The 24,767-nt window shown below is 33.2% G+C and overlaps 2 protein-coding genes and 1 non-coding gene across 3 annotated transcripts; 1 reads left to right on the forward strand and 2 right to left on the reverse strand.

Annotated features, from left to right (window-relative positions):
• Window positions 1–11,299: 11,299 nt before the first annotated feature.
• LOC131177843 (F-box protein CPR1-like) lies at window positions 11,300–12,894 on the reverse strand. Its single transcript, XM_058142949.1, has one exon. The coding sequence runs from the start codon at window positions 12,858–12,860 to the stop codon at window positions 11,529–11,531; it is 1,332 nt and encodes a 443-aa protein (XP_057998932.1). The 5' UTR covers window positions 12,861–12,894; the 3' UTR covers window positions 11,300–11,528.
• Window positions 12,895–14,049: 1,155 nt separating this feature from the next.
• LOC131169101 (uncharacterized) lies at window positions 14,050–15,740 on the forward strand. Its single transcript, XM_058142948.1, has 3 exons — window positions 14,050–14,214; window positions 15,289–15,354; window positions 15,503–15,740. The coding sequence occupies exons 1-3, from the start codon at window positions 14,061–14,063 to the stop codon at window positions 15,649–15,651; spliced, it is 369 nt and encodes a 122-aa protein (XP_057998931.1). The 5' UTR covers window positions 14,050–14,060; the 3' UTR covers window positions 15,652–15,740.
• Window positions 15,741–23,502: 7,762 nt separating this feature from the next.
• On the reverse strand, window positions 23,503–23,609 carry LOC131177847 (small nucleolar RNA R71). Its single transcript, XR_009147111.1, has one exon. It is a non-coding gene; the product is annotated as a small nucleolar RNA R71 (small nucleolar RNA).
• Between the last annotated feature and the right edge of the window lie 1,158 nt (window positions 23,610–24,767).

The following is a 24,767-nucleotide window of genomic DNA, read 5'->3' on the forward strand; positions in this document are numbered from 1 at the left end:
CATAAAAAAAATGAAATCTGATAATGGTTTTTCGGTGAGTGAAGAGTGGAAGAGGAAAGGAGAGACGAGAGGTCTGATGGGTTTAGTATATTTTTCCAGAAAGAGAGAATGGGTTTGTTTTGGAGGTGTCGTGAACCGAAACAGAGGAGAGAGAGAGAGGGTGACGGTTTCGTGTGGCAAAGGATTTAAGTTCTCTTGAGTCTCGCACTTTTCTATTCCAGTGTACTTTCTCTGAACCTGTTTTCTTTCACCTTTTTTTTTTTATTTCAAACAAGTCTATCTATCTTTATATGCACAAATATATATTTCTACATGTCTGACACAGCACTGAGAATGTGATATCAAATGTGAAAAGATAAATGCATTGCTGGACACGCAGAGAATTTCAATCACAATCACCTTTTGGTTTGAAATTTGAACAGTACACGATATAGCAAACTAATTTTAGTCACGCAACATTAGCATACAACTTAATAAACTAATTTCCTGAGTACACAAACAAGTTAGCTAATATTCTTTAGAGATTTTTCAGCAAACTTATATCACAGCAGATCACTCACACATTGAATAAAATGCAAATACATGAAATTATTATGACTTAAATTTCAAGCAAGTGATTCACACATACCAATTTCCCTTCTAATTCTACAAAAGGTTTCTTCATTAAGTGGTTTTGTAAAAATATCAGCAAGTTGATTTTCAGAGGCAACAAACTCTATCTTGATATTTTCATTTTGAACATGATCTCTAATAAAATGATGTCTGATCTCAATATGTTTTGTTCTTGAATGTTGGACTGGATTTTTAATCAAATTTATGGCACTTGTGTTGTCACACCTAATTAGAACAAGATTATATTTTAAACCAAAATCTTCCAATTGTTGTTTCATCCATAAGATTTGAGCAACACAACTACCAGCAGCTATATATTCTGCCTCAGCTGTAGATAGAGCTATTGAAGTTTTTTTCTTACTGTGCCAAGAAACTAGTGCAAGACCAAGAAATTGACAAGTACCTGAAGTACTTTTTCTATCCAGTCTACTTCCAGCAAAATCAGAATCACTATAACTAACAAGATTAAATGATTCACATTTTGGATACCATAAACCAATTGAGTGTGTGCCAATGAGGTATCTAAAGATCCTTTTAACTGCACTTAGATGGGATTCTTTTGGACATGATTGAAATCTTGCACACAAGCAAACACTAAAGTGTATGTCTGGTCTAGATGCAGTAAGGTACAAAAGAGAGCCAATCATACCTCTATAAAGCTTGGTATCTACTTCTTTACCTTTTTCATCACTGTCCATTTTAATTGTTGAACTCATAGGAGTGCCCATGCTCTTCAAATCTTCCATCTTAAATTTCTTTAGCATATCCTTGATGTACTTTGATTGATTTATGAAGATGCCATCTTTCATTTGCTTAATTTGAAGTCCAAGGAAGAATGTGTGCTCACCCATTATGCTCATTTCAAATTCATTCTGCATAATCGTAGAAAATTTCTTGCAAAGAGATTCGTTAGTAGCACCAAAAATTATATCATCAATATAAATTTGCACAATGAGCATATCATTATGATGCTTCTTAACAAAAAGTATTGTATCCACTTTGCCTCTTTGAAAATCATTTTGTAAAAGGAATTTACTAAGCCTTTCATACCATGCTCTAGGAGCATGTTTTAAACCATATAAAGCTTTAGTTAGTTTATAAACATGATTTGGATGCTCATGATTTTCAAAGCTTGGAGGTTGTGCAACATACACTTCCTCATCAATATAACCATTTAAAAATGCACTCTTGACATCCATTTGATAAAGCATAAAATCCTTGTAACATGCAAAGGCACACAACATTCTAATAGCTTCAATTCTAGCAAACGGAGCAAAGGTTTCATCAAAATCAATTCCTTCCTCTTGGTTGTAGCCTTGAGCCACTAGTCTAGCTTTGTTTCTAACAACATTGCCTTTTTCATCCATTTTGTTTCTAAAAACCCATTTAGTATCAATAATTGAATGATTCTTTGGTTTAGGCACCAAATTCCAAACTTTATTTCTCTCAAATTGATTTAGTTCTTCTTGCATGGCAAGAATCCAACTTTCATCATTTTGAGCATCTTCAAAACATTTAGGTTCAATTTGTGAAACAAAAGCAACATTACCAAAATATCTTCTCAATTGTGCTCTAGTCATCATCCTCTGAGATGGATCATCAATAATGTCTTCTTGAAGATGGTTTCTATGGAATCTCCATTCTTTAGGTAAATCATCATGTTGGGGCTCATTTACTTGTAATTCTTCCAAATTTGGCATTTCTTCATTGATTTGATCTTCATTGGCATCATGGACATCTATTGTAGTTTCTCCTTGAGTTTCTTCATCTTTGTCATCAATTTGTTCCATTTCTTGACTTGATATTATATTTTTTTTTCCAAAAACCTGCTCATTATTATCATCACAAACATTTTTCCTTCTGATAGAAGGGTTAGTCTCGTCAAACAAAACATTAATAGTTTCCTCAACAACCAAAGTTCTTCTATTGAACACTCTATAGCTAGGCTTTACTCTTTGTTGAATACCCAAGAAAGATTCCTTCATCGAATTAAGCATCAAATTTCTTTAAGTTATTCTTCTTGTTATTTAAAATATAGCACTTACAACCAAATGCTTTGAAATATAAGATATTTGGTTTTCTTCCTTTCCACAGCTCATAGGGGGTCTTTTTCAAAATTGGTCTAATCAAAACTCTATTCAATACATAGCAAGATGTATTAACAGCTTCAGCCTAAAAGTACTTTGGCAAATTATTTTCACTCAACATAGTTCTAGTCATTTCTTGCAAAGTCCTATTTTTCCTTTCCACTACCCCATTTTGTTGTGGTGTTCTAGGAGCTAAAAAATTATGGTTGATTCCATATTTATCACAATATTTCTCAAATGAATGATTTTCAAAATCAGTTCCATGGTCACTTCTTATAGATGAGATGCAAAAGCCTTTTTCAATTTGAACCATTTTACTAAAAGAGGTGAATTTTTCAAAAGTTTCATCTTTGTGAGCAAGGAAAAATGTCCATGTATATCTTGAATAGTCATCAACAATAACTAAAGCATATGACTTCCCACCAAGACTAGTAGGAGTTACGAGTCCAAATAAATCAAGATGAAGCAATTCTAATGGCCTAGTGGTAGACACAATATTTTTAGATTTAAAAGATGCTCTAGTATGCTTTCCTAGTGCACATGCTCTACATTGAAATTCATTTTCATAATTAATCTTAGGAAGACCATTAACAAGTTCTTTCTTAGACAATTTTGAGAGTGTATGCATGCTTGCATGACCCAGTCTTCTATGCCACAAATAACTAGAGTTATCAAGAGATACTAGACATGTACCATGATTAGTTTCAAAATTATTCATGTCAAGCAAGTAAACATTATTGGATCTATTTGCAATGAACAATGTGTCATTATCTAAGTTATTGATTGTACATAGAGAAGAAGTAAACTTTACCTCAAAACCTTTATCACAAAATTGGCTTACACTTAGCAAGTTGTATTTCAAACCTTCAACAAGCGATACATCTTCAATACAAGGTTTGGTTCCAATTATGCCATTTCCAATTATTTTTCCTTTCCCTTTATCTCCAAATTTTACATATCCTCCATCTTTCATTGTAATTTCTGAAAACTTGTCCTTTTCACCAGTCATGTGCTTTGAACAACCACTATCTATATACCATTTATCACTTTCCTTCATCCCTTTGAAACAAACCTGAAATTTAATCACTGAGCTTTAGGTACCCAAGCAACTTTGGGTCCTTGGGGGTTAGTGACCTTAGGTAAGGTTCCCTTTGGCACCCATACCTTTTTTACCTTAAAACGACCTTTCCTAAGTGCACAAGAACTAATCATATGACCTCTTTTATTGCAAAAATAACATGTAACATTAGGCAAGGAAGATGTAGATGCTTTAATGAAATGATTCTTATATTTGTCATAGTTCATAAAACCATCAAAACCAATTCCATACTTTTCATTTGAAATTCTTTGGTTTCCAAGAAGTACATCTAGAGTTTCTTTTCCTCTTGTAAATTTTGCCAAATCATTTGTCAAAGACTCTACTTTAGCTTCAAGAACTTTATTTTTCTCAATGAGCATTTCACAAGTATCTTTTGAGATTTTCAACTCTAAATCTAGTTCTTTAAACAAGGCAATTTGTCCTTTGTAAAATTCATTTTCTTTATACACATTGGACATGGCAATATTTTGTGATCTCAATGATTCAATCTCTAAATTCATTTTAGTGCACTTTCTCTTGTAATTTCTATACTCATCATATACTCTAGCAAATGCAAGTTCAAGTTCTTCTACATTTGGAGATTCATAAGAGTTTACCTCATTGTCACTTTCTTCTTCCTTTTGTGAGCTCTCGACTTTCTCTTCAAGTGCCATCATACAAAGAAGAGCAGCCTCTTTGTCACTTAATTCATCATTTGAAGATTATTAACTGTTGCTCCATACTACTTTCATAGCTTTCTTGCTCCTATCTACTTTTCCTTTCTTCTTTTTGAGTAATGGACATTTGGGCTTGATATGTCCAGGTTTGTGACACTCATAACATACAATTTCTTCTTTTGAATCTTTGAAGTGTTTATCCTTGGGAGTATACTTTTTCAGGAATTTCTTGTATTTGCTTCCTCCCTTCTTGAAAGCTCTTTTAAATTTTCTTGCAAGCATAGCCATTTCATCATCATCTTCACTTGAAGCACTTGAGTTGTCACTAGAATCAGCTTTGAATGCAACTCCTTTTTTCTTATCTTCATCTATGTTTGACTTGAGAGCAATGCTTTTCTTCTTCTTTTGCTCATTTTCAACTTCATCTTTCTTATATACCATCTCATGTGCAATGAGAGAACCAATGAGTTCATCATAAGTGAATGTTTTAAAATCCTTGGTATCTTGGATAACTGTAGTCTTTGCTTCCCAAGATTTTGGAAGTGATCTAAGAATTTTCTTCACAAGTGCAGCTTCCTCAAATCTTTTACCAAGCGCTTTGAGAAGATTTATAAGATCAGTAAACCTTGTACTCATATCCGCAATTGATTCTCCTGGCCTCATTTCGAACAGCTCATAATCTCGGATAAGAAGATTTGCTTTGGATTCTTTGACGACATCAGTTCCTTCATAAGTGACTTCAAGCTTATCCCAAATTTCCTTAGCAGATTGACATCCTGAAACACGATTGTATTCATTAAGATCAAGTGAGCAATGCAAAATATTAATAGCTTTAGCATTTATAGAGATTTTCTTCCAATCATTGTCATCATATTCATCTTCATGTTTTGGAACTTTTGTAGTTCCTGGACCATTCTTTTGAGGAACATGTGGACCATTTTTAATAATTTTTCATGCATCAATATCTACAGATTGTATGAAATTTCTCATTCTTACTTTCCAAAATGAATAATTAGTGCCATTGAAGAGTGGTGGTCTAGTGATTGAGTAACCTTCAGCTAATGGTGCGGGTATACCGGCAGTATTACTAGATGAACCAGCCATTATGGATCACTCTAAGGTTGTAATACCCTAAGCAAGAGAGACAAGCTCTGATACCAATTTGTTGTCCCAAAATAGTCCAAGAGGGGGGTGAATTGGATTTTAACAATTTTTTGGCCCTTGCTTGTAGCCTAATGAAAAATTGTGGCTTTGTTCAACTAGGTGCTTCTCTATATATGATGAAAGTAATATGTGTTTCAACAATGTGTTTCTAAGTTGCAATTCAAGCCTCAATCAATATTTATAGCAATATCTAACAAAACATGCAGCATACAATATACAACTAATTTCTCAACTCACTCAATATGTCCTCAAGTTTATCAATTCAATCTATTCAACCAACATTCAATATCATGTATAAAAAGAAAATTTTAAATTGCACAAAAGTAAGGAGGTCAAGGTTAGAGAGATCAAACGCAATGATTTTTATAGTGGTTCGGCTTAACTAGCCTACATCCACTCTCTCAAAGAACCCTCTTTGAGTCTTCTCTCCACTATTTGCTCTTTTGAAGGCAAGAGACCAAAAGCCCTTTACAACTTTTCAACACCAAGCTTTTATCAAGGTAGCTTGAAACCTTCACAAGTGCTATCTCAAGCACTTACTCTCTCTCAAGCTTCAATAGGTGCTTGTACAACCTCTCTTAAATACAATTCAATGTTGTAACACTCACTCTTACTCAATACAAATCAAACTATAAAGAAGAGATGAGTTGATTTGCCAATGGTAGCTCAAAGACTTTAAAGCTCTTGAATGAAAGCAATAAATGAAAAATCAATGTTGGAGTTCAAATGTAAGCTTTCATCAAACTAAAATGGAGTAAGGAAGGTGTATTTATAGTCCCAAATCATTTTAGACCGTTTGAAACCCTTTTGGAACGTTATACACACTGCCCAAGACAAAATGGCCGTTATTTTGTCCTTTTGTGCGAAGTTGAGCAGCTCTGATCAATTAGCAAACTAATGAAGTTTTGGTAGCAGTCAGTAAACTGGTTAGTAAACTAACTTTTTTAGCAAACACATTAGCAAACTAAAAATTTTAGCAAACCAGTTAGCAAACTAAGTCAACAGCTGCATGTCTCAACTTGCAATGTGAAATGATTTAGACCTTTAAAAAAATGTTTCAGAAGTGTCCAAGGTCATGATGAGAAAAAGTAATCAGAAAATAAAATTTCATTTTTGAGCTCCATTCGACTAAATTCTCATCTATTCTTTTCACAAAAGACCTAAGACTCAATCTCTAACACTATGCCTTTCATACCTTTTCTTTGAGTCTTGGCTTCCATAGTCTTGTTCTTTTCTCATTTTGGATTTGTCTTGAAATGCCTTTGAGTATCCTTTCTCCTTAGATGCAACTTCAAAGATACTTTAGGAATAAGACAAAGAATCTACACATCACTTTAAAGTTGGGTTAGATAGATTTTGTTTGAGTTTTGTTATCATCAAAATCAATGCTCATTTTGAGCTACACGGGGTCAACAATGTGATTGTAGTAAAGCATCTCAAGAATCAAGATGTTTGAAAATTCAACATCAAAGCAAAATCTATGGATGAGATTTATAACCACAACTAACAAGAGACCTTAAAAATACATATTTAATCTACAGGAAAGGACAAATATCTAAGAAAAGAAATCTACATATTAAAATTGACTTATGGGAGTTAACAAGCATTACATAGACTTTGTATTCATGTCCAACAAGTATTTCAACAAAATCAAAAGTGTGGAAAGCAATGCACCTCTATTTGTCAGTAAAAATCAAACCTTCATACATTATCTCAAGCCCATTCTGGCTTAATTTGTTGTAATTGTTTATCAAAAAGCAAGCAATTGTGACCACTACAAACATCCTGATAGTTGAAAGTGAAATGAATTAGCAATACCTTGGAGAAAATCTTGAATTCAAAGCTGTGTATGTGAGAAGGAAGCAATCTTTACAAAACACCTTCAGTTATTGATTCTTGAACCGAAAGGGTGGACCTTTTAGAATCCAAATAATTGAGCAAATCCTTTGTAGTTTTGTTTCTTGAACTTGAGGTAATAGTAGTAGTATTAGTGTTATGGTGAACGTATAACTGAAAAGAGGCAGAGAAATGAGATTAGGCATGATGGCTCTATGCAAAGGAAAGTGGTTGATAGAGTGATCAAAGGCCCAATTTCGAAGTGACTTCCATTTCAAGAAAGGATTTTTCTTATTTGGATTCGGTCCACCATAAACCAAGACGCATATATGAGACTCACTTATTAAATATATCACTCTTACATATTTGTATCTTAGATTTATGATGTATGAGTCTATGCAAGAATTTCCCTTTAAGAAAAACATTGAAAATGATGAAAATTTCTTTAATTTTCTAGGTTTGGGATATAAGGACACAGAAGTTAAAACAAGACCTTCCAGGCCATGCTGATGAGCTACGCTTCCTGCCAAGACCAGTGTGCTGTTAGACTTGATTGTAACTGATCTTTGAGTTCTGATTTTATTGTGGAAAGGTATATGCTGTTGATTGGAGTCCAAATGGTGAGAAGTTAGCTTCTGGCGGTAAGGATAGGGTATTGAAGTTACGGATGGGCTAGACCTAGCAGAGGAGTATATGGTAGAAATGTCAAACCACATAAGAGTTGGCATCTTCAATGGACAGCAAATGATGGGATGATATCTTGACACTAAGCAGTGGGCAGAACAACATGATAAAACTGAAAGAAATGTCTATAGAATGGTCAGTGGAAGAAGCAAGCAAGCCTATTTTCACTGTAATTTTGCGATCGTTGTTTGTGGTGTTTGCAGATTGCAAATTAGGAATCTAGGACCATAAACAAGGTCAGTGATTTAACAACTAACAAGCATAAGTTAAAACAAACATCTTTTATTTCTAGCAAATATTGGAAAATCAGTCTTTCTGCTATCGTAAATGGAAAAGTCCATTATTTATTTTTCAATTTCTCCACTTGTTTTTGCATTACTTAAGTAGCAGATACAATCCAAGTCAAATGCTGAGGAAGCCCTTCTCCTTCAAGCTTTCTAAAGTGTCTCTAAGAGTCACTAGCTGATTCCCAGAGTTTTTGCCTTATCCTGTGATACTATGTACTTTGGCAAGGCCATGTCATTATTGTAGTAACATCTGCAACAATTGAACAACACATGGACTGTTAGTTATCTGATCCTCAGAAAAGTTACCACTTGGAAAAAGCCATCTGAAAGGAATAATCCAATGATTATTATAGCTACAAATATTATTGCTGTTAATCTTTTACTGATCTATTCAAAGACAGATTATCCACATTATTGGGACTACACCTGGCCGAAGGCTGGTTAGGCCCGTGTACTGGATCGGACCAGTTTAGGTCTATTGTTTTAGACCTTGAACCGGTTCTGAACTTGGGTTAGGAGCCTGTTACGGGCCTTCTCCTTGAATCAAACTAATCAAATTCAAAAGGCATATTTTTTTTTCTCTAACATTTATATAGTGCATATTTGAGCCTTTTTAATTTTTTTTTACATTAAAAATTAAATAAATTATATCGAAAAGTTTATTATAGTTTGATAATATTTAGGGCGGAATCAAAATTGTCTTGAAACCATTTCGAACTAAAATTGGGTTGAACTATGAGATTGGCAGATCCAACAGTTCCAGCCCGAAATTAGACCAGAACCAGTCTGTGGCTGGATCTAATTGGGATTATGATTTTGCAGGAGCTTTTCTTTGATATTTGACTGTTTGCTCAGTATAATTCTTGTAATAATCCGAATTTTAAAATATAAATTTTATATTTTTATATGATATTTAAATATTATTTTAATAGTATCTAACTAATTTATAATTTTTGTAAAACCCCATTTATATAGACTTAATATTTTTCTAAACATATTTTATATATTATCTAATAGTCTAATTTAATTGAAATGATTAGTTTTAAATGTCAATACTTAATTAATTAACAAGATATAGTATTACATTATTTTTAATCTTGACTCTAAAATTAATTTAATTGTTATTAATTTAATTATTATTATTATTTATTGCATTTTCTTTATGGTTTAATTTTTCATATATAATATTTTGGGACTTACTTGAAAAATACATAAAAGATTAAGGATTTATTTGAAATTTTTCTAAGAATGAATCTAGACAACATGAATGTCCATATTCATTCCTAGAATTAAAAAAAAAAAAAATTTCAGCAGCCCCCATCTTCTTTGTCTCTCGCATTTCTCTCTTTCTCCTCACCCCTTTCCTCCATTTTTTTTCTGGCAACCACCCACCACCACCGCCGAAAAAAGTTCCCCCACCACCCAACAACGCCGTCACACTACCAGTTGGCCGGAGAACCACCAGAAGCGGTGGCAAACATAGGAAGAGAGAGAAAAACGCGTGCGCAGGGCAGCTAATTTTCAAGCTCGATTTTTGCTTCATCCGACGTACGATCAAGGCAATTCAAGTGGCGTTGGAAAACTTATTCCGAGAGCTTTTCATTGATATCAATTTTGTGGCATTTGGTAGTCGGAGGAGTGAGATATGGAGGAGAGAAGTTTCAAGTTTTTCACTCAGATCTAGAACGATCCGACTATTGGATCGGTGACCTGAAACCACCAACGCACTCCATTCGATAAGAGCTTTGCGGCAATATAAATTTTAAAATTTTTCGACACCATTTTTTTACGGAACTTCACAGTATTTTTTTCAAATTTTAAATAAATTTAATAAATTCCGTAAAAATTATATACTAACCCCGTGTTATGGGCTTCACGCAGGTTGAGTAGGTCATAGGTGCAGGAAAAATTTTGTCAGATTTTTTACATAAATTCAGGTGTCTTTGCCTCTTTAAGTTTATTTTTATTTGAGTTAGCACTAATAAATTTACAATAAAATTATGTAAATGATCAAGGTCAATCATCTTCCTTCACCTAGCCATTACAATAGTCTCCAATGTAATGTGAGTAGATATTAATTTTATTTATAATTTCAATATTATTACATATTCAAACATGTCCATGCATCACTTATAAATAAATAAATATATATATATATCAAACAATGGAAGATGCTGGAATAAAGCAGTTACACTTTCTTTGTGAATGAAAAAACTTATTTTACTTATATTTTATTATAATATTAAAAAATTATTATTTTGTAACTGCATTTTAATAAAATTAATTAATTATTTTTTATTAAAAAATTACATTATTTAAATTCTTTTATTTTTAATTTATTAAATTATCTAGTCAATTCATTATTTTTCACTAGTCAATAAATTTTAATTCTAATTAAATTATTATTTAATCCTTGTATATTAGTAAAAATAATTAATAGTTTCTACATTTTAAAAAACAAATTAGTTAATTATATAATTTGGTTTCATTAAAATTTTTGTCTTTTATATTTTTTTAATTCCTAAACCGTACTGACTTAACAATGGTGGGTTCCATAAAAAAAGTTATTTTTTTGATGTCTTAAAAACAGTTTTTTTAAAAATATATATATATAACTATTTTTTCATCTGGTTATCAGGTTTTGATTAGTTTGTTAATCTTACATGGAATAACACAGTTAAAATATAATTTCTGCTCTCTATCTCCTATATACATATTCATGCGCAGACAGCTACAAATTTTCTAAAAGCTCAGGTGTACATCCTGAGAGGAAAATAACATTAAAAAATTATCAAATACGAAGGTCTAATCATGTGAAAATATGCAAATGATATGTTTTATTAGGGACTAGCTCATGAAGATTCAAGACACACAGCTATGTTTAAAATTTGATATTAAAATGTAATGCTAGAACTAAATTTGCAATGACAAAGACTCGATAAATGCTCCACTAAGCGTAGGTACGGTATTGCTACTTCTGGTCCAAACTAGCATAAGAAGACCATTTACTAGAACATTCAGTTGCTGGAATTTGTTAAATGTGCGCAGCAGAATCATCCTCCCCAAGACATCATTTGCTTCATTCTGTAGAAATGGACTTTCCCTATGCTTCTTCATTTGCTTTATCAATTGCCATCTGTGAATTACAAGTAGATGCAACCTCCTCCAATATTTCATTTGCTTCGTTCAGTTTAATAGGACTGTTGGCATTCTGGTTCCCTTCATTGTTCTTCTGCAAGTCCATGTCTACGCCATCAGGAGAAGAAGAATTCTCATTTGAAACTCCACTTGAGCCATCATCCTCAGAAGGTTCCTCCTCTGCAAATTCATTTGGTTCATCGAGTAAAACAAGACTCTCCACTAAAGTGTCCAAATAAAATGAGCTTGGAGTGCCCCAAATTTCTGTATGCGAGAATTCTTCTGTCTTTGGATCATAGAAAAATAGCTCTTCACCTCTGTTTACCAATAGAACCTCACCACTTTGCCTAAATGCAATGAACCTTCGTATATTTGCCAAATGTGAAATATTGAAAAGTTTGGTCCAAGATCCTGGAACACCATATTCTTTCATCATCCAGACTGAAAAGCAGCGTTCCTCAGTCGTTTCCGTAAAAGCAACCAGCAAAAGTGATCCATCAGAAACTGCAACATTAATATAGTGATATTTCTTAGCCAAACAATCTGGTACCTCCATTTCCCCAAACACCTCTTCTCCCAAAGAAAACGACAAAATCGCATCGCATACACCAGGCCCATTAGGCGGCTTAGTGGCAACCCAATGACAAGTTCCATTCAGAAAAGCGGACGTTGAGAAATCAGGGATGACACATTTCAGATCATTATCAACCTTTCTCCAACCCCTACTTCTCAAACTGTAAATCTCAACCAAAGGCGGAATCTTATCAAAGTTAAAATTACTATCTGGCAAATACACTATTCTCACAAGCTTATAATCACCAGTAGAGGAATCAAAGCCAAACCCATGTGAGTGTTTATGGAATCCATGTGAGGTAAACGTAACATTAGGACGAGGAATGTTAACAATCTTTCTAACGCTAGGGTTCCATAAAGCTGGTGCATAATAACCATAAGATAGACAAAAGACCCCATTACAAGAACCCACTATATCAAACAAACCCTTGAAGCCTTTACATGGGCAATCAAGTTCTTCAACAGGGTTTGCAAACAACTCATCTGGGTATAGCAAATAACTCTCATTTTTTCTAAATGGCGGACAAGGTTCTGTTTTGCAGTAACTAAAGAAAAGAAGGCCACTGTTTCTTGCAGCGGTTTTCTTGAGATGGTGGGCTATGAAAGAAGGGTTGGTGATTAAAGAATACCAAGTCTTGGAAACGCATCTGCATATGAGGATTGATTTCACTGGCAATCTTGACAAAATTTCCTCGAGCAATTCTTGAGGAAGATGATCAGACATTTTTCTTTTTGTTCTTCTTGCTGCGTCTGCACTGTTTTATTGAGCGATGGATCTACTGGCTCTGAAAAAATACTAGGCTTGCTGAGAAGTGGCTTGCCCCATTCAATTTATGGAATTGGCGGGAACGGTTATTGAGCTAGAGTGTTGAGCTGGCAATGTAGTTAGGCAGCAGCTGCATGTTTCTTCGTACATAAAACAATGGAAGATTCTGGAATGGAGGCAGTTACTCTTTCTTTCCACACATAATTTTTCTTCTTCTAATCTCATATTCCTTCGTTAGTAATTTCAAAAAAAATTCTTTCACAATTTTTCTACAAAAATATTGAATTGAATATTAATTCCAAAATAAAAATTCAAACAAAACTTAGAGGAATTCTAGAATCTGATCTGAGTCTCCAATTTCTAATCTAATTTTATTCCAGAATGTTCCAGAAGATTCCAAGTTACTGCACATGATCCAAGTTATTAAACAAATTTTGAAGGCTTATTTAAATAAAACCTTATTTTATTATTTTATATATTTAATTTAACATTTTAAGAAATTTTTAAATGAATGATGAGTTTTTTTTTTTAGATAGAATAAATTTATAAGTAAATTATTACTTAGTATGGTATTTTAATTAAACTAATTATTTTATTTCTATATTTTAAAAATTATATTATTTAGTTCATATATTTTACTTTCATAAGACTATTTAATTTCTCTGTCAATTTTTTTATTTATCAATATTGATTAAAATACTATTTAATCCATTCATGTTAATAAATTAATTAATTAAACATTATATTTTTAAAAAATACATTAATTAGTTAACCTTAAATTTATTTTTTATATTTAAATTATCCTAATCTTTTCCCCCTTATATCTCTCTTCTCTTCTCTTATTTTCTCTCTCTGTTTCTTTTTATTTATATCTACGCTCTTCTTCTCTTCATTCTCTCTTGGTAAAAATGGTATAAATTATTTACACATAAAAAATTAATCAAATTTCTTAAATTTTTAGATAATCAAAAGAAAATTATTTTTGAGTTGAGAAACACACAAAAAAATGTCCAGGAAAATCGTCTTTTTCTCAATATGAAACAATTTTCAAGAACAGGAAACAGATAATTGCAGTGCATTTAACGCTGCACATTCTGGTGAAGTTATTGAACCGGCCTGGCAATTGTTATTAGAAAGTGGAGTAGAAATGCACGAGTAATGAATTTACATAATTACTTAGTGGTCTTTAATTACTTAATGGTCTTTCTTGAATCTTTACTTAATTTCTTTAATCTTTTGTTTTTGTGTAGCTCTCCCAAGACGCCAATAGATCTCGCCATTGACTTCATTCTCCATGACTTTGAGATGGCAGGTCTGTTTCACAACCCTATTTACCGCTTATTTCCCAGAAAAAGAGAATTTCTAGTAGCAGATGAAAGAGGGTACGAGCATTTGCTATATAAAATGGCCGAGGATTTTCTATTTACCTCTTGAGGCTAAAATCTTGGACGCTCGTTTGAAACTCAACAACGTGAAGGGAAAATTATTTTTTGATTTCTTTTCCTTTAACTTATATTTTGTTGGTTTGTGATTAATGGTTTACCCAATCATTAGATGGAAAAAAAAAAAAGGACAGAGTTTTAAATTTTATTCATTGCGTAAGGTTATTGCTTGCTTAAAAAGATAAGCTACTACGTACTAAAGGTATTTTTTTTGTATGCATGCACTGCAATCTTTTTGCTGTTGAGATAGATTGACCCACTTTTTTTGGTAACAGGTTTTTTTGGAATCCTCAAGTGTGACGTTTATTAATAAATTTGGAGATTGTCCTATTATAGCCAAGTTAGTATCATGACTACCATTGCATTACTCTGTCAGTGCCAAGATTTCAATTTCCTGCTTCCTGTTTTAACTACCATAAACTTGTGTAAATCCTTCAATTATAATAGGAACTACAAGCACAATCATGACTAGTTACAAACAAAAGTCAATTTGTGATTAGGTGAATGATGTTAGCACTGCAGGAGCATCTCAGAATCAGAGAAGTGTTCAGCAGTGTTTTGAGAATCATATTGGCTTTGACAGATGTATCCCAAAATGGATGGGATATTTTCTTTTAAAGTATGCAAATTCAGTCATCAGAAGAATCTTATGACCTCAAAATGCTCAAGCAGAACACTATAATTGATTAAAAATTTTGTCATTTTGTTTGAACAACCAATTAATGCTTATTTTCTATGTGGTTGACCTTCTTACTATTGTTTCTTTTGTTTTTTAATATATATGCTGCAACTGCCTCTTTGTACGATATGGTAACTTGACTGCAAAATTATGAAAATATTGATGGCCTTTCTTGCTGGGATGGCAAACGAGAATTCCTTGCATGATTTGTTTTGTATGGTTGCCCCTTTCTGATGTGTACCTGATGTTTCTGTCATTTTCCTAGAGCTGGCAACATTACTTGCACTGAAGGAACCAACTGCTTTCTCAGCCATATTAACTTTTACAGACACTAACACATCTCTATCTTTTACATATTTTCACCTCAAATCTTATTTTAACTTGATCTACTGCAAATAAAATACAAGTGGCGTAGTCCTTGTTAATCAACTTAACATATTTTATTCAATCAGGCTAATGATCTTTTGCTGTGTCATCAGCACATGGAGAATGCATACCCTGGTTCAAATGTCCTGATTGTAACGTTGACCAATGGGGAATCGAAACGAATCGAGTCTCAATCGAAAATGGCCAAGGCATGCAATGGAGGCAATGGATATGTCCTCACGGCGATGCTGCTAAGCCCTAAAGATTTGTCATGCCAGTTCTGAATTTTGGAGGGAATTGATATGTAATGATGGTTCATTGGAGGAAGAAATGAGAGAGAAAGTGCAGAGGTATACTTTGCATTCTAATTGTCATGTTTACTTTTTTTATAATAACAATAATAAAAAAAAAAACTTTCATCCAATCTTATCTTGTTTATCCAATTAGTCCTATTGATTGTTTTACCCTAATTGACAATGATTTGGTCAATCTGAATTTGAGCCATTTTAGTTTTCAGTTGTACTGGTTCAATTCCGGTTCCTCCCTTGACATTTGTAATGAACAGCCACTAAATCATGCTTTTAGATAAATGAACCCATCATATGGTTAACCAAAATATTTTTTATTCAATGCATTAGAAATAGCAAGAGCATCTGCGTTGGCCTTCAATGGATAAAGGCCTGTGCTTGCTTTCCATATGTTTGAGAATGGGACTTACATTTGGCCTTAAATATGATAAGGGTGGATATGATGTGATTATAGCAAAGCATCTCAAGAATCAAGATGTTTGAAAATTCAACATCAAAGCAAAATCTATGGATGAGATTTATAACCACAACTAACAAGAGACCTTATCAATACATATTTAATCTGCAGGAAAGGGCAAATATCTAAGAAAAGAAATCTACATATTAAAATTGACTTATGGGAGTTAACAAGCATTACATAGACTTTGTATTCATGTCCAACAAGTATTTCAACAAAATCAAAAGTGTGGAAAGCAATGCACCTCTATTTGTCAGTAAAAATCAAACCTTCATACATTATCTCAAGCCCATTCTGGCTTAATTTGTTGTAATTGTTTATCAAAAAGCAAGCAATTGTGACCACTACAAACATCCTGATTGTTGAAAGTGAAATGAATTAGCAATACCTTGGAGAAAATCTTGAATTCAAAGCTATGTATGTGAGAAGGAAGCAATCTTTACAAAACACCTTCAGTTATTGATTCTTGAACTAAAAGGGTGGACCTTTTAGAATCCAAATAATTGAGCAAATCCCTTGTAGCTTTGTTTCTTGAACTTGAGGTAATAGTAGTAGTATTAGTGTTATGGTGAATGTATAACTGAAAAGAGGCAGAGAAATGAGATTAGGCATGATGGCTTTATGCGGAGGAAAGTGGTTGATAGAGTGATCAAAGGCCCAATTTCGAAGTGACTTCCATTTTAAGAAAGGATTTTTCTTATTTGGATTCGGTCCACCATAACCAAGATGCATATATGAGACTCACTTATTAAATATATCACTCTTACATATTTGGATCTTAGATTTATGATGAGAATTTCCCTTTAAGAAAAACATTGAAAATGATGAAATGTTTCGGATGAACCTAAGATTACACGAGTCATTATTGATGATTTATGTTCTAGAGAGGGAGCAAACCGGAATCAAACTAGGTTATTTTAGTTCTAGTCTGTTCTAGTTCCTAGCAGAGTGTAGTGCAGTTTCATTTTGATTTAAAGGTAGTTTAGATTCCTATTTTTAACAGTTTCGGCTCAATTCAAAAATGATTTAGCTCATGTGATGCCTTCGAAAATTATAATTTTTTTTTTATTTTAGAAAAATATGTTTGAATCAAATCAAAACCAACTATTCGCATTGTCAATTTCAATTTGATTCTCAATCAAAACCTCAGGAGATGGGTCCTTCACTGACTCCAATAATTCGATTTAGAGCCGGTCCAATTCACTGAACTGTTGATTTGGGCCAAGAGGATATGAAGTCAAACATTGAAAGGCAGGCACAGACATTGTATTTATGCAGATGAATATGTAGTTTAGCATCACTGCCAGGAAAGACAAAGAGCAGACAAAGAAATCTTTAAGCCACTATTGTAGCAATCCAACGACACAGAGAATGCCACGTAAGCACTAAGCACAGTCCCTTAAAATCCCGAACTTTTTAAACCTTGAAAAATCCTAATACATTATTCAATCATCTGCAAATATCACAGAGCCAAAAACCCAAAACCTCCCCCAATTCCATTATTGAAACTTTCCCGACAATACATATAAATATACACTTATAGGTCCTTAATTCAGAGCAATTAAAAAAATGGATATGGAAACGGTGAATATCGTGATGTGCCAATTCACCGACCGGGAAGGGACGATTTTGGAAGCTCCCTTGTATCTTCCACAGGATGCCGATCCTCAACAGCTTCAACAAATCGTTAATTAGCTTCTCCACAATGTAAGTTTCTAAATTCCTGTTGTTTTATGTATCAGTGTGATATTGGGTCCTTTTGGTTGCTTAGAAATTGATGGGAGAAGGAATATATTAATTGGTTGTTGAACATCTGGAATTTTGGAATGAATAATTAATAGGGTTTATTATTGGAAAAGTAAAGTTAAATTCTTGATGGACATTTTAAATTCTTAAAAGAGAGCTGCCAAAAAGGAAGAGAATAGGAAAACCTGAGACACTGCTATTAACTTCTGCATTTTTGTTGGTTCAGGAAGAGAAGTTGCCGTATTTTTTCTACATATCAGACAGGAGCTTCTTGTTCCGCTTGAAACTTACTTATAGAAAAATAAAGGTCAGTGAGGTTACAAAGAAGGGAAAAAAAAAGTAACTTTTCAAAATGCAAAAATATATATATTTCCCAAGCATCAACTGATATTAGTTAAAAATAATGTCCAAGACTAATTGCAAGCCCAAAAACTTATCGAAAAAAGAAGAGCACGAAAAATTGGGGGAAAGAATCCAACAACCAAAAAGCGAGCAACCCACAATCAAAAGGCGAAAGCTTGCAAATTTACATAATGAAATACAAACAATAAGTATAAAATTTAGTTAAAAACATGCAATTTTAAAAAGAAAGAAGAAGAGAAATAGAAAATACCTATTTCGCGAGAAAATTCAAATGTAAAACCCTAAAAGATTGTAAACGCTCGTGAATGTGAGATTTGGTATGTAATGTGAGATTTGGTATATAAAAAGAAGGATTTTGTAGGAAATTTGGCATGAAGAGTAATTTGGGAGAGAGAGAGAGAGATGAAAGACGAAAGACAAACAGACTGTTGAAAAAGAAAAAAGTGAATTCGAGTTTTTAAAAACTCAATATTCGGCAGTCGGGTTTAAGTTTTTCGGTTGCCGCTCTTGGTTCTGCCAAATTTGAAAACTGAAATTTAGGAGTTTCGACTGCTGAATCATGAAGTTTCGGTTGTCGGTTTGCTTACCGTCTAATTTTTAAAAAAGGGTTTTGAAGGTTCGGCAACCGAATTATAATTTAAAAATTTAAAGAAAGAAATTTATTTAAATTAAAATGTAATATTTAATTTTAAATAATTATAAATAAAATATAATTATTGATGTTATAACTATAGAAAAACATAATAAAGATTTGAGCTTTATGATATAATTATATATTTTTTTCACTAATAAATTTCATAAATTACTCAATAAAATTATATCTTTTTTTTAATTAACTTGATTTGCTGTATAATTTATCAGATTTAATCAAATTTTAAAGTTTTTAACACCTCTATATAATATTTACCAATAAGTTAAATAATTAAATTAATTTTTAACCTCTTAAAAGTTAATTAATAAAACATAAAGTGAATATAGATCACCTATAATAAAATAAAATATATTAATTATTTATATTTTAAAAAATATTTATAATTATTATTTAATTTATTAACCAACTTTTAAATAACAAAAAATGTATTATATTGAAATATATAATTATTTTTAATTTTTGTCAAGTGTACTATGTTTATTTTATTAAAATAATATATTAAAAATGAAAATATTTACTAATAATAGAAAAATTTTTTTAGAAAAAATATTATGAAATTTAAAATAATTGTGTTAAAAAATTAACATAAAATTTATATTTAGTATTATAAAAAAATATTGTATCAGTTCATAATAAATCTTATTTAATCTGCTTTCTATATAAATAAAATTAAAAATATAATTATAAATAAATATAATGCCAATGTCATTCTGCCCCGTCCCGCCGCCCCATCCTCCCCACCCTTTTAATGCAATGCAAAAAGTCCATATACTTTACGTCTCACGTCTATCAGAAACACAGTTTGCCCTATATTTAAGAATTGGGAGTCTCTTCTCTCCTCAGCCTCTCCGCTCCGCCCTCATACCACTGCCTTCTCCAGCTCGCTCCTCTATCTCACCAGTCACCTCCTCTCGCTCTCAGACCACCGCCGTCTCCAGCTCTCTCCTCTCTCTCGCCCTCAGAAGCCACCACCGCCGTCTTCGGCTCGCTCCTCCATCTCACCCTCAGTCGCCTCCTCTCGCTCTCAGACCACCACCGTCTCGGCTCTCTCTCTCTCTCTCGCCCTCGATCGCCATTGAAGTCGTTCTCTGCCCTCTCCTGTAGTGCATTTCTTTGTGATAGGTATAGATGTGGGGTTCCACTTCTCCGAGACAAGTAAAAACAAAGGAATCTTTAAGCCACGATTCGTAGCAATCCAACGGCACAGAACGCCTTGTAAGCACTAAGCCTGATCCCTCAATTAGAAAAATGGATATGGAAACGGTGAATAACGTGATTTGCCAACTTACCGACCGAAGGGCGGCTTTGGAAGCTCCTTGTATCTTCCACAGATGCCGGTCCTCAACGGCTTCAACAAATCGTCAATGAGCTTCTCAATGTAAGTTTTTGAATTCCTGTTGTTTTTTGTGTCGATGTGATCTTGGGTCCTTCCGTTGCTTAGAAATTGATGGTAAAAGGAATATAATAATTGGTTGTTGAACATCTGTAATTATGGAATGAATAATTAATAGGGTTTATTATTGGAAAAGTAAAGTTAAATTCTTGATGGGTGTTTTAAATACTTAAAAGAGAGGTGCTAAAAAGGAAGAGAATAGGAAAACTGAGACAACTGCTGACTTCGCATTTTTGTTGGTTCAGAAGAGAAGTTGCCGTACTCTTTCTACATATCGGGCCAGAGCTTCTTGTTCCACTTGAAACTTACTTAGAAAAATAAAGGTCGTGAGGTTACAAAGAAGGGAAAAGAGTAACATTTCAATATGCAAAATGTAATCTTTCTTTTTAGGCTTGATCGATTTTTTTTTGCTTGATTTATGGGCTCAAAAATTTTTCATTTGTGGAGAAGGTACTTTCCATTGTTTATCAACCACAAGTCGCTTTTCGGATCCGTCCAGGTTAATCGTTGTTCAGCAACCATTCTTTGGTATGACATTGGTTTTCTTCTTGGTGATATTGTACTTGCATTTATATTAGAACTGTTGTACAACACCTCTGAATTTATGACATCATAAGCTGTTTGCGGAATATACAAGTTTGATGAGAGTTCAAGATTTAAAACTAATCGATGATACCTTGTCGGCCAGATTACTGCATCTTTTCATTGCCTTTTGGTATTTGAACATGCTGTAATTGCATGGTTGAATAAAATGTTGGCAAGTTGGCTTTTTTTTTTTCTTTGTTTGGCATTAAGGGTTTGTGATTAGGGTTTAAGGATGCTGATGCATGCATTTTAGATCATCATTTAGGAGTAATTTTTGCACATAATTTACCCTTGTTCATAGCCATTATTATAGATATTAGTATATATTTAGTCAATTTTACAATTTTCACGTTTCTTAGTTTAATTTTTGGAATTTATTTGTTTTGTAGGTTAAATCTGGAGAAATTTGATGTATTTTGATCAGAGTAGCCATTTGGAGGAGATTAAAATCGAATTGCAAAAATTTTGAAGTTGAGAAAAAAAATGGCCGAGAGCGACACAACCTGCAGCACAACCGAATTAGCTCATGTCGCAGGTTGTGTCGATCGTCAGATATTCACGCCGAGAGCGACACAACCCGCGACACAACCGACTCAGCTTATGTCGTTTTTACTGGAAAATTGTTGACGTGGCATTTCCGTTACTCCAGCTTTTTACCTCACCTTTTCTGGATCCTTCCCCCTTTTACCCATTCTAGAACAGTCCCTTAGCCTATATAAAGACCCATTTTATCACTTTCTTTCCATATAGAGAGCAAGGGAGGCATTTTTAGAAAGATAGAAAGAGGGAAAAGGAGGAGCACTTTCTGCATCTTCTTCCAGCAGCAGCAAGGATCAAGTTTCTGCACTTTTCTGCAGAGATCCTGCTGCAAATCACTGGTTTTTCTACCCCTTTAAGCTTACATTTCCATTATTTCTTCATTTCTTCATTTGGGTTTATTTTTAAACAATGATTTGTGAGTAGTTGATTGAGATTCTAGAGATGGGTTTGTAAATATTGATTTGTTTTGTGGTTTTGAACTGATTTAGCCATTTAAATGAAGATTGTTATATTTTGATTTATTGCTTGTGTGCTTATTTCCTTGCTTGATGAATGGGCCCTCATTAAGTTAAGTTTTAATCCTTAATAGATGGACTGAAAAGTGAATATTGGGGATGGATAATCTTGCAATAAAATTTATTTTCTTGGTGTTAGAAATAAGCTAAGAAGATTAAGGGGAACTTTCCAAAAATCAATTAGAGCATTAATTGGGTTTTTGTTAGATTTGAAATACCGTGAAAACAGGGTTTGATTTAATGAAAACCAATTTTGAGATGCTTGAAAAAGGTTTCAAAAATTTAAGAATTGATTTCCCTCAAAATTGCAATTCTCATGTGTTTGGCTAAATTAGGGAAAAATCACATGCAAACAATATTGAAAATCCAATCTCTAGAATCAATTTATTTTTCATTGAAATTAGATATAAATTCTCCAAACCTCATAAATAGCAATTTCTATTTAAATCCAATTTAAATTTAATTCCAATTTAAATCCAATATCTAGAATTACTTTATTTTTTTTTTAGATTTAATTCTTCTTAATTTCATAAATAGAAATTTCAAATTAATTTTTGGTAATCTAGTTTAATTAATTTTAGTTAATTGATTGATTTAGTTTTAATTCCTCAAATACCAATTTTAATTCCAAATTTCATTTTACATCTTTAATTTTTGTCTTAATTTTAATTTTTAGATTTTATTTTTAATATCTTTTAATTTTTGTCATTCTAATTAGCTTATACTTTTATTTCCAATTTAAGCACAATTCCCTGTGGGATCGATATCAATTTTTAAAACTATACTACTGTGACCCGTGCACTTGCGGACACACCGTATCAAGTTTTTGGCGCCGTTGCCGGGGAATTGTTTGTTTTAAGTTGGATTTTAATTGTTTTAAGCTAATTAGAATTTTTATTTTCTTTTATTTTCACTATTGTTCCTTGTGTTTTTCAGGTACTTTTCTTGTTTATGAGACGATCGAAAAGCGCAAGCGACACTGAATTGTTGTTCAATCCTGAAATTGAAAAATTCTGTCGGGCCAACAAAAAGGAATACAAGAGAAGAAAAGAAGCAGAAAAAGAAGAACAACAAAGATTTGAGCAAGAGGAGACAATAGAAAATATGGAGAATCAAAATAGAGCTATTGGTGGAAACAATGGAGGAAATGAGCAAAACGGGCAAAATGCTGTGGTTAATCAAAATGATCCTCAAAGAAGATCCATGTTAGATTATGCTTTTCCTAGATGTACTGATGTGAGAGATAACAGACCTATTATTGGAGCTAATCAATTTGAATTAAAAACTGGTCTTATTCAAATGGTTCAGAATTCACAATTTGGAGGTAGCCCACTTGAAAATCCTCATTCTCATTTGAAGAAATTTTTGATGATATGTGGTACACAAAGACAACCTGGAGTTTCTGATGAAGTTATTCGGCTCACCTTATTTCCATTCTCTCTTCGGGATTCAGCATTGGAGTGGTATGACTCACTTCCACAAGCTATTATAGCTACTTGGGAGCAGCTATCTCAAGCTTTTCTATCTCAATTTTTCCCACCTGGGAAAACTACTCATTTGAGGAATTTGATGGTAGCTTTTAAACCAAGAGATGATGAAACTTTGTATGAATCCTGGATGAGATTTAAGGAGCTTGAAAGGCAATGTCCTCATCATGAAATACCGAAATGGATGATTGTTCAGAATTTCTACACCAGAGTTACTCGACCATAAGAAACACAATTGATTCACAAGGGAGGAGATTTCATGAGAATGACAAGTGAAGAATGCTATGATCTATTAGAGAAGATTGCTCATAATACCCATTTGTGGGGAAATCCTAGAGCACTTGAGCCAAAGAAAGCTGGGATCTATGAACTTGACTCAGTTAACTACATGAATGCAAAATTTGATCAGTTGACTCAGCTTCTTAGTGATTTTTGCACAAAGGCAACAACCTCAACTCCTACAACTATGCAACAAGTTGCCTTCACAAATGGAACTCAAAGTTGTGGAGTTGATTGTTCTTCTTATGGTGATGATTATTTGCAAGAGCAAGCTGCTTATGCAGGAGGTTATCAACAAAAACCTATGGGAAATTCTTATTCTAATATGAACAACTCAACATGGAGACCACAAGCAACTTTTGCTCAACAAGGCCAAAGCTCAAATTATGCTCATAACCAGCAGTTTATGCAGCAAAATAGGCCTCAATTTCAGCCTCAATTTCAGCCCACAAGGCAGCCACCACCGGGATATCAAGCAAGAGCACAACAATCCCTTCCATCCCATGAACCGAAGCCAACCTTAGAGAGCATGATGGAGAAATTTTTTGCTGAACAAAGCAAAATGAATAGCAAATTGGAGGAAGAAATGCAACACATGAGACAAACCATGGATCAATTACAAGTCCACAACCGCATGTTGGAGACTCAATTGGAGCAACAAGCAAGCTCATCAGGAAGCAATTCCTATGGGAAACTACCTAGCCAACCACAAAACCCTCATGAGCAATGTAAGGTTGTAACCTTGAGGAGTGGTAAAAAAGTTGGTCAAGAAAGTGAAAACAAGAGAGAAGAAAAAGAGAGCACAAAAGAAGAAAATTCAGTTGAGAGCAAGAAAAATGAAAAAGAAGAAGAAAGCAAAAGTGAGCAAGATGAAGGAGAGAAATCATACATCCCACCTGAACCTTACAAACCCACCCTTCCCTACCCTCAAAGATTCATCAAGCATAAACTAGACAAACAATTTGGCAAATTCCTTGAAGTGCTAAAGAAGTTGTATATCAATGTGCCATTCACTGAGGCACTATCCCAAATGCCAAGTTATGCCAAGTTTTT

Source organism: Hevea brasiliensis, unplaced genomic scaffold (assembly GCF_030052815.1).
Source record: "Hevea brasiliensis isolate MT/VB/25A 57/8 unplaced genomic scaffold, ASM3005281v1 Scaf95, whole genome shotgun sequence".
In the NCBI taxonomy this organism is placed as follows: domain Eukaryota; kingdom Viridiplantae; phylum Streptophyta; class Magnoliopsida; order Malpighiales; family Euphorbiaceae; genus Hevea; species Hevea brasiliensis.

Coding starts and splice junctions, on each gene's coding strand:
- LOC131177843 (XM_058142949.1), bottom strand. CDS start 12,860: ATGTCTGATCATCTTCCTCAAGAATTGCTCGAGGAAATTTTGTCAAGA.
- LOC131169101 (XM_058142948.1), top strand. CDS start 14,061: ATGAATTTACATAATTACTTAGTGGTCTTTAATTACTTAATGGTCTTT. Junction 14,215..15,288: donor CCATGACTTTGAGATGGCAG/GTCTGTTTCACA, acceptor TCATTTTCCTAG/AGCTGGCAACATTACTTGCA. Junction 15,355..15,502: donor CATATTAACTTTTACAGACA/CTAACACATCTC, acceptor CTGTGTCATCAG/CACATGGAGAATGCATACCC.